General features: G+C 36.0%; 1 protein-coding gene across 1 annotated transcript; it reads left to right on the top strand.

Annotated features, from left to right (window-relative positions):
* The first annotated feature begins 1,117 nt into the window (after window positions 1–1,117).
* On the top strand, window positions 1,118–10,632 carry LOC132181183 (Tetratricopeptide repeat (TPR)-like superfamily protein). Its single transcript, XM_059594288.2, has 7 exons — window positions 1,118–1,303; window positions 1,442–1,754; window positions 2,164–2,454; window positions 4,665–4,913; window positions 6,033–6,157; window positions 7,251–7,349; window positions 9,898–10,632. The coding sequence occupies exons 1-7, from the start codon at window positions 1,245–1,247 to the stop codon at window positions 10,466–10,468; spliced, it is 1,707 nt and encodes a 568-aa protein (XP_059450271.2). The 5' UTR covers window positions 1,118–1,244; the 3' UTR covers window positions 10,469–10,632.
* Window positions 10,633–10,766: the final 134 nt, after the last annotated feature.

Below are 10,766 nucleotides of genomic sequence, written 5' to 3'. Positions count from 1 at the left end.
TAAAACCTAAAATAAAATAAAAAACTAAACTAAACTATCTTTTTTTTTAAAAAAAAAGGGTGGATAAATAGAAAAAAAAAAGTTTTTTTTTTTTTCGGGGAAAAATAAAAAGTTAGTCATGATAGTTAGCTTAGATTACAAATTGTTTGTGCGATATAAAAAATAGGGATAAATGTAAAATTAAACCTAATTGTTGGCCTAAATTGCAAATCGCTTAATGTCGCATGAAAGTGACCTTCAAATGTCCATAGGATATGCAAAAAAAAAAAATTTTAGTCACTCGAGTCAAATTCCATTAAAACATTTGACGAATTATATTAAATGTTATGTCAATGCTAATAAAATGGCAACATTGACACGTGTCACTCTTAATAAAAAAATATATAAATATATTAAACTATAAAAAACTAAAAATTAATTTTCAAAATTTTTTTTTTTAAAAAGGGAAAAAGAAAAAAAAAAGGAAAGATGTGGCTTGCCACCACCCTTGGCCAGCACAAGCCACCCCAAAGGTGGGGGTGGCGAAGGCCACACCCTAGATCTGGCTTAGCCAATGAATGTGGTCAAACATCACCCTTGATCACACCAGATGTGGTCGATGAGCCACTCAGAGGTGGCCAGGGGTGGCGCGCGGCTACCCAACCAAATTTAGGGGGTGGCCTAGGCTAGTGGCAGTAGCCACCCCTTTCTTTTTTATTTTATTTCAATTTTTAAGAGAATAAGGGTATTATAAGAATATAATGAAAAAGTGACATTTTTGACAAACTTTAGTAGTTTGATATACCACTTTACCATCTTTTAAACTTCATGAGGTTCTTTTAAAAAGACGGTTTGTTGATGGGCTTTTTTATATTTTTTCCTTATACAAGTGTTTATTATTATTTTTAATTTATAACAAATACTGAATTGATAAATATAATTTCATTGAGACACATTATTAATCTTTCTTATTAGTCTCACAAATCTAATGATGAATTTGCAAAAATTGGACCGGAGGCGGAGAGGACCAATAATATTAAAAAAATGACTCCTCATTTTTCTCTTTTAAAGTTATCATATTAAATGTTATTCATGATTTTAAAAGAAAATGTAAAGAAAAGAAAAGAAAAAGAAATGGCAAAACCCGCCCGAAGAATCGGCAAGAAGCCCAGAAGTAGTGTCTAACGGATAAGATTCTTCCAATAAACATCAGACGCCACTCTCGGAGTCTGCAGCGTCTTCATACAGATATCCTTTCTCTCTCAATGCCTCAAACGCTATTTCTCAAGCCCTTTTTTTCTTCAGCTCCGCTTAATAATTGGGGGTTTGCTCTCTCTCTCTCTCTCTGTGTGCAATTTGATAAACCCCAATAAAACCCAGAAAAAGAAGTGAAAAAAGTAATAATAATTTTCAATATCGTATTGCTATCTAGGAATTCATTTGTGGGGGCTCTTTCTTTCAGGAAATCGAGTGTAAATGTGAATTCTTTGGACGCCAATGTTAAGATACGGGGAAGAGTTTCGGTGGTTAGCATGGGAATGTTGGCGCCGAGGAAGTTGTTGCAGAAGCGGAAGAAAACGGAGGTTTTCCGGGACGCGGCCGACGAAGCGGACCAGAAGAATTGGAGGAGACTGATGAACGAAATTGAGGAGACGGGCTCTGCGGTTTCGGTGCTGAGACGTGAGAGGGATGGAAAGCAGGCCATTTCTAGAGACGTTGTGCTTGGGACCTTGGTCAGATTTAAGCAGCTAAGAAAATGGAACCTTGTTGGGGAGGTATATGCACTGACGCTTGTTTTTATTTTTTATTTTTGTGTGCTTTTAGAGTGTCAAGTGTTAATCTTTTAGTAATTGGAATTGGAGTGTAATTGAAGAGATAGAAATGCACGAAATGGTAAATCAAATTTGTTTATCTTGCATCAAAATGCTGTGAAAAAGGATTCGGATACCTGCTTGAAGTCATTTGTAACTTTTCAGCAGCCGAAATGGTAATGATACTCTTTAACTTTATAATTCATTTTTGTATCAAGGGGTATTTTTTGTTCGCATCATTTGGATTTTTTTTTCCCATTCATTCTTTCTATAAAGGACAATGACTTATGCTGTTCTTAAGCTTGTTATTTTGGTGGTGATATCCTTTTGATGATCTAATAGCTTGTTAAATTTTCTAATTTTGCTTTTCTAGATCCTTGAATGGCTCAGGACTCAGAGCTGGTGGGAATTCAGTGAAATGGATTTCCTCATGCTTATTACAGCTTATGGAAAGCTAGGGAACTTCAACCGGGCAGAGAGAATTTTGGGCTTGATCAGTAAGAAAGGGTATGCACCGAGTGTGATAGCCCAGACTGCTCTTATGGAAGCGTATGGAAGAGGAGGCCGATGCAATAATGCAGAAGCAATATTTCGAAGGATGCAGTCTTCAGGTCCTGAACCTTCAGCTTTGACATATCAAATAATACTTAAGACATTTGTTGAGGTAATACTTTTTAGCCTATAGCTCTAAAACCTTCTTCAACTGAACTTCTTATCATCTCTAAAAATCTATAATTTAGGCTCTAACCTTAAATCTTTTATTCTGCACTAGATATCTTGATGATTCAGGCGCTAGATTCCTCAATTACCTTTTCCCCTTTTACACTTGAAGTGCCATTTCGGAGTATGGGTTGTGTTTATCATCAATTGAACTCTGTAATTGCAATAAGATAAATACAAGCGTTTGCTCTTATAAATAATAAACAAGATTTAATATTGTTTAACCTGTTCTATTCTATAAACTTTTTTCTACTCAAACAAAATAGCTTATGATCTAATTATGTTTTGCTAGATTGTTTGTGTGTCAGGGTGGGTGGGTGGCTCTGTGTGTGAGTATGCGTATAACATTCCTATGTGGTTTTTGTAACACCCCCAGCCCGTTAAGGGTAGGTTTGTTAACCCTAAAGCCTCAGAGGCGCAAATGTTACATATTAGGAAACTCAGAGCATTTAAATAACCACTAAAATGCATGATATGAAAAATTTATTTCGGAAGCATAAGGTCAAAACATATCAAATGTCATAATAAAAATTTAAATATTTAAAGGTGGTTTTCAACTGTGCCCTATGGCACTTATTAATAAGAGAAATGCTAGACCTCATTCTCCTAACCATCTCCTAACTATCTTTTTTTCAAATGGATTCAAGTCCACCATTGGTTTTGAAGGTCTATATGTGGGTCCTACATATTCAATGGTAAATTTAAAAAAGATATGCATAGAGATGGTTGAGAGATGGTTAGGAGAATGACGTTTAGCATTTCTCTATTAATAAGAAACATAACATGTGAATGCAATTCCCCCCAATTAAGCCTAAGCATCCCGGCTTCCTATCTCGCTCGTCTCATAACCTAAAAAGGGAGAAAAACAAAATATGAGTGAAAGGTTCAACAAGTAATACTCCCAACTGATTTCAAAACAGTTGGTTTAGAAAGATCATTTAACAAAATAAGACAAGAGTTCAGTTGACATAATACATATTGTTATAACAAAACATGAACTTAAAACATTTCCATTATAAATCTTTCTTAACAAAAACATAAGTTCAGAAAAATATTTCATAAAATTAACTTCCTTTCATCAAACTTGACATAAATCATCATTTTTAAACCAATAAAGTTTCTTCTTTCTCTTGTTAATTATGGCCTCACATGGTATTATGGCTGTATGCATGCGGTTGTGCGATCCAACCTTTGAGGATCGAATAACACCCATGGCTACGGATGCATCGTAGCCGGCTGATTAACTACTTGGTGCACTCAGCATGGCAAACATAGCATCTCAATGTACTTCAGTATGATGCACTCCATTCCAGCTCAGTATTGTGCTTCTTTCTTTCTCTTATGCCGATTTTTTTTTTTTAATTAATTAATTAATTTATTTTTTAAATATGGTTCCAACTTACACATGCTCATTCTTACTAATTTAAACTTTCAATAATCATATAAACTTAGCATGTGAAGAGGGGTACCATTTCCCTGCATAAAAATCTCCTTGTTTGGAAATCCTCTTTCATACTTGAGCATACCAACTCATTTATGAGTGACAAACTTATTTGTAAAACATTGTAACATTTGACAAGATCTTCAATCCATTGAAAGTTAAGATCCAAATTTGTCATAATAGGCATTTTTGAGACTTGACATAACCTGCTCTAGAAAGTAGTAGTATTCTTCTACTACTTTGAAAGTGAAAGTTGATGATAGTCCAAGATTTGACAGATACTGAGCCTACAAAGAATTTAATGACTGTAAATCTAGAACCGGAAGTTGATGGAACTCCAAGTTTTGACTAGATAAAGGCCTGACATGTTTGGGGTATGGCTAGTGTACACCCCAAAATGGTGACAACTTTTTCAAAACACACAAATTGAACGCCTGGGCATGTTGCATACCTGACACCCATGCTCAACTCCATGTAGTACAGATCACAGTATATTTATGGCACCACAATATATGCATAGATGGGATGAGTCTTTGTTTTTTGTTTGTTAAATTCCCTCTTTGTAAGTTGTTTTTGACAGTGGTAGTGACTCTGTAACCTGAATATAATTCAGAATTGGAACTATCTTTATATAAGCCACCAATATTTACAACTTAATATATGGATTTGTTTGTCTCATCTTGCAATTTCATGACTAACTGGAGCTACTACAGGCAAGTAAGTTCAAGGAAGCTGAAGAAATTTTTGAGACCCTTTTGAATGAAGAAAAATCACCTTTGAAGCCAGACCAAAAGATGTTTCACATGATGATTTATATGCATAAGAAGGCTGGGAGTTATGATAAAGCACGAAAAATATTTGCACTGATGGCTCAGCGAGGAGTTCAGCAATCGACAGTTACTTATAATAGCTTAATGTCATTTGAAACAAATTACAAAGAAGTTTCAAAGATATATGACAAGGTAAAGTTAAAATACTTTCTGACTTCATATAGCTGAAATATATCATGAAATAAGTGTCAATAATGAAATATAGTTCCCTCATACCTGCTTTAGTCTACTTGCTGATAACATGTTCTTTGTTGAAGTTCTCAAATAGGGCATATGAAAATTTGGGAGGAGATCCTCTCTGTTATTTTCATTCTAAACAAGATGGTTGGCATTTTCTTTCTTGATGGACACAATTAATATAGCAGACCAATATGGGAAAAATGGGTTTGACATCTATCTTTACGGTTTTTTCCTAAAATGCAGTGTGTAGATAAGTAATACAAAAAGGTTTGTATTGAGATTTGAGGGATTGGCAAGCCTTAGTAAGCTTAAATTTTTTTATGGCCTTTTTCATCGACTAGAATTAGCATCTTTATGTGGTAGACATGGAAACGTGATAAGTTATTCGTGGTTTTTCACTTATCATGAAAAGAGGAAAAGGCTTATCATAATTCTATGTAAATAACCCCAAGGGGTTGGCCCAAGTGGTAGAGGCCTTGGTCTTGGGGTTTGCTCCTTTCAAGGCCCAAGGTTCAACACCTCATGGGTGCAAACAATTCATTAGGGCCACAGCCCCTGGTGAAAAGCCAGCGATTTAACCAGCCTCGTGTAGGGAAACTTTTGAGGGTGTGGTGCACGGGACTTGGGTTTACTCTGTAGGGATGGGTCCAAAGGGCCTTGCCTTGGAGAGGTTCCCCTACATAAAAAAAAAAAAAAAAAATTCTATGTAAATAGATGCAGAAACACATTCAGGTGAAGAGAACTAGTTTTTAATGGTCATCAAGTTGATATTTTTTGTGGAAATTGATACAAAATTCCTACCATAATTTTAAAGCACTGAATCTCTTATCCTGTGGCATTAGTGAATGACTTCATGTAGTCACAAGTCATAAGGGACGCACATGCTAATATCACATGACAAGGTTGTAACTATGAAAGAGCCGTTCTTGAATGTTTTCTGAGCTTTCTAAGGGTAGTTTTATTTTTATTTTTTAATACTCTTTGATTTTTTATCTTTCTGCCCTCCCCATCTTTTAATTTTTTGTTAATATTAAATTCATCAGATTTTTGAAGTATATGCCTGAATTTTAGATGCAAAGAGCTGGTCTTCGACCTGATGTTGTCAGTTATGCCTTACTTATTAATGCTTATGGGAAAGCAAGAAGGGAGGAAGAAGCACTAGCTGTTTTTGAGGAGATGCTTGATGCTGGTGTCAGGTGTGTAGGCACGTTCATAACTTTTCTTCTATTACAAGGACCGAGGTTTTGAAAGTTAAATCTCAGCAGAATGGGTTGTATATTTCTGCTGTATCAGTTAAACTCATATAACCCAATTTCACTGAACCTAGTGAAGCTAAATTGGTCGGTTGGCTCCTCTGCACATATTTTGCAGCGTGGCAATTTGGGTTCATGGGTCCGGTTTGTGTCATATTTAGTCATGATTATAGGACTATATGAGTCAATCTGAACTCGACCCATTTAATTAATTGTGTTAAACCCCTCAACCTTGACACAATCCATTTAATTAAATGGATTTCACGACACAACTCACATAACTCGTTTAATAAACAAATTGTGTTGAGCTGACTTGTTTCAAACTGTTTAATATAAATGGGTTGAATTGACACAAATATTTGATCTGACCTAATTAACACAAGTTCATATCTTATAGGCATAATTTTTTTATTAATGATACACCTTTACAATTGGATTCATGACAATCAATTTGATAATCGATATTCATTACTATAATTAATAATCAATTTGTAATTTAATTATACGGGTTAGTTTCGGGTTGACATGAATTTGACCTGTTTATTAATCGGGTCCACTGTCCAGCAAGTTGACCTGTCTTGACCTGAACCCAATAACACTAAAACCCTAACCCTCTAATTTTGTTTTGGGTGCACGAATCATGTTTGCTTTCTGAATTTGAAGGAATAAACTTGGCTTATCATCTCTGTTTTGTATCTTTTGGCGCTCTAGAAAGTCTATGAAATCCAATCCCCCCAAATGAGGTCAATGAAACAGAACCCAGTCTATAATCGCGTTATGAACTCTGGTTAAAACTTTATATTACAAACTTTATCTTGAAATTGGGTTAGGAGTGGTGGCCTTGTTTCTTGTCAATATTTGTTGTACAAAATTCTGAGCTTTTAGTTTCTGGGTTGTGGTTACATTATTCTAATTACTTTGCCGAGTCAAGCTGATGGAAACTGACTAGCCAATTAATGGCTAACTAAAATTTGTTATTAGAGATCACCATTGGTTTTTGAAGATTACAATACCTGTCATTGTGTCTTTTCCACAGACCGAGCCGCAAAGCTTATAATATCCTGCTTGATGCATTTGCTATTTCTGGGATGGTGGAGCAAGCTCGCACCGTGTTTAAGAGTATGAGAAGGGACAGGTGAAGTTTTCATTACCTGCATTGTGGTCACTCTCTATTTTCTAACCCATGTTGCTGTATACACTTTTACAAGTAAAGAATTCATTGGAAAATGTCGAGGCTTATTGTGGTTGATTTCTCAGAGACAAGACTCTTTCCATTGTGCTCAGTAATGTTCAATAGAATGATAACCTATGCTGCATCACCATGACTCTTTTTAGGAGATGACCTGTTTCAGAAATTAGATAAAAAAATTTAACTAGATATTTCAACTGTATCTTTCTTTCTTTCTTTCTGTCAAGCTCTGTCCAGATAAATTAAGTATATAGGTTGATGTCTGTAAACAATATTCTTTACAAAAGAAAAGGGCCTTAGGCAACTCTGACGTTAGTTGCTTGCTGACGTTGGAAAATGTTGAACCTCTCTTTCAGCGAGTGCTACAGAACCGGGTCACTCAAGGTCGACCGTCTCTCATCTGTCCACTCGTTGCATTGGCTGTACGCATTTATGCTACCAAGGCAGCCGAGGCCTTTTTCTTTTGTCGTGACGGGAAGTATCCGTGTGCTGGGCTAGTATACCCTACATTGATGATACGAACAACCCGTATACCCTATTTATCAAAAAAAAAAAAAAAAAAAAAAACGATATTCTGGGTAGGGCCTAGCAGATGTTTGGTAATAAGTGTCCTCCATGAGGCCATCCATGTTTAGGCATTACTGCCTCGGTCTTAAGTCTCAAACTTCTTGTGATAATTTTTTAATTTTTAATAGATGTTTGATATCAGCCAGGAAATTGCATTAGTGAATCATTTCAAAAAGACAGGTTTTACCACTCAAATGTCACCTGTCACAGCACATTTGCATGCATGTCTATGAGTGATAGGTTGATGGAAGCAATAACACATGGACAGGACAGTATTTCGGTCTTCCCTTGGGAGCTTTCTATGAGGCTACATCTATTTGGAATGGTATTATTGAAAAAAAATTGAATGTCGTTTGGCTGGTTGGTAGAGACTTTATTTGTCTAAGCCAGGCAGGTTGACTTTGATAAAAAAACTCTTTCCAATTTCCTACTTATTATTTGCCCCTCTTCCCTATTCCTGTAGGTGTGGCTAATAGGCTTAAAAAACTTCAAAGGGATTTTTTACGGGGAGGAATTGGTGATGAGTTTAAGTTTCATTTAGTTAAATGGTTGAGAATTTGTACTTCAATGAAGTCAGCTCGATTTGGGGTAAGAAACCTAATTCAGTGTAACTGAGCTCTTATGGCGGGGGGGAGTTTTCTCAAGTTTTGTTAGATATGAGGTGGGAGATGGGTCAAAGGTTAGGTTTTGGCATGATCTGTAGTGTGGGGAACAGCTTCTGAAGATTTCTTTTCTAGACTTGTTTGGTACTGCACGTGGGTGGTGGATCATATGCAGTTTCGAAATGGAAATCTTCAATGAAATATATTTTTTTAACAGACCAGTGCATGATAGGGAGGTAGATTTGGCCTCTTCTTCCCTTGAGTTGTTGTATCCTATCAGATTGAAGCAAGGAGGTGAAGATAGAATATGTTTGGATCCCTTCCAAAAGGCAAAAGTTTGAAGTGAGGTCCTATTATCATGTGTTATCCATTGCTGCTAGTTTCCCTTTTCCTTGGAAGAGTATTAAGAGAGTTAAGGATCCTTCAAGAGTGGTGTTCTTTGTGACGGTGGCATTAGGGAGAATCTTGACTTTGGATAACTAAGGAAGATGAACGTCATGATGGTGGATTGGTGTTGTATGGAGTTCGCTTTTCCATATTTTTGGTGTTGGTTGAGTTATACCTAGAAGGGTAAGAGAGTTGTGGTGGGTTGGAGAGGTTAGGTGGAAAGCTGTAAGATTTTGGAAGTTTGGAGGTTGGCTCCTTTGTGTTTAATGTGATGTATTTGAAGAGAACAGGAGCTTTGAAGATCAAGAGACTTCAGTGGTAGAAGTAAAAAGTATTATGTTTAAACCCCATTATACATGGATAGTGGTGTTTAATAGTCTACAATGTTCTAGCGTATCTAATTTTTTGAACTTTTTTTTCATCTTTAATAGGTAGTTCTCTTGTATACTTCATGTGTACTAGGGTACTAGGGTTGCTTCTGTGCTTTTCTAATAAGATTGAATTACTTGTTTAAAAAAAATGTAGTGAACTGATTCATTTTGTTATTCTCCTTTATGCTTCGATTTAGTCAACTATTTGTAACTTCTCTTTCAAGCACAAGGATTCCCTGTAAAAGTTCATTCAAAACGTTGATTAGTTAGATAAGTCCAATCACCCCTATATATAGTTGGTAAGTAGAAAGCCTCGAAAAATGTTCTTTGTTGTAATCCTTTCAAATGTGTGATGAAGCGAAGGATCATACAATATGATTATTATTTTTTTGTTAAGAATGAGGAAGTATTGATGCAAATCACCAAATGCATGTGCATCTAGATGGAAAATAATGTCAAGGAGTCTGGATATTATGATATTAATAGCAGTAATATATACCCCTGTAGATTTGCTCTGTTTTACAATGAGAAGGGTGCACTACTCTTATCGTTGTTTCTTATTTGCAGATTTACACCAGATCTTTGCTCTTATACGACTATGTTATCGGCTTATGTCAATGCTTCTGACATGGAGGGTGCTGAAAAATTCTTTAGAAGACTGAAACAAGATGGATTTGAACCCAATGTTGTGACGTACGGGACATTGATCAAAGGGTATGCAAAGATAAATAATCTTGAGAAGATGATGGAGAAATATGAGGAAATGCGGGCATGTGGTATCAAAGCAAATCAAACGGTCTTGACCACGATCATGGATGCATATGGCAAGAACATGGATTTTGGCAGTGCTGTTGTTTGGTATAAGGAAATGGAATCTTGTGGGTTTCCTCCTGATCAGAAAGCAAAGAATATTCTGTTGTCTTTGGCTAAAACAGCAGAAGAACAAGAGGAAGCTGACCAACTTGCAAGAAATTTGGATCAATCTGGCAACAAACAAAGAGTAAACAGGGTTTCCAGGTTTATCGATGAGAATTACGATGACGATCATGAGGATGTATATGATGCAGAAGAGACCATCAATGGTGATCATAGAAAAAGCTTAGAAGATCTACATACTTTAGATTCTTTACATTTGTGAAGTTGAAATTGTTGTATTTTGTATTACAGTTGTATTACTCACCCTTGAAAATTATATCAGCAATGTCATGATGCATTTGAAGGAGAGTCCATTCTGCTCTTCATGATACAAAAACAAAGTCATTTCTCATGGCCAGTGGATATCTTTAAAAACTACACTGCTTATTGCACATCTTTGGTCCAACTGCAGAACATCTTTGCTCCAACTGCAGCAGGTAAATTTGAGCGTTCTCAACTTCTAGGGCAAGTTGATAAATTGTGCCTTCAGTAACTAGGTGACTTGAAACTATTTTAATTTG

The sequence above is a fragment of the Corylus avellana genome, chromosome 5 (assembly GCF_965113065.1).
Source record: "Corylus avellana chromosome 5, dhCorAvel1.hap1.2, whole genome shotgun sequence".
In the NCBI taxonomy this organism is placed as follows: domain Eukaryota; kingdom Viridiplantae; phylum Streptophyta; class Magnoliopsida; order Fagales; family Betulaceae; genus Corylus; species Corylus avellana.
Note: the sequence above shows the minus strand (reverse complement) of the source record. Positions and strands in the feature narration are given on the sequence as shown.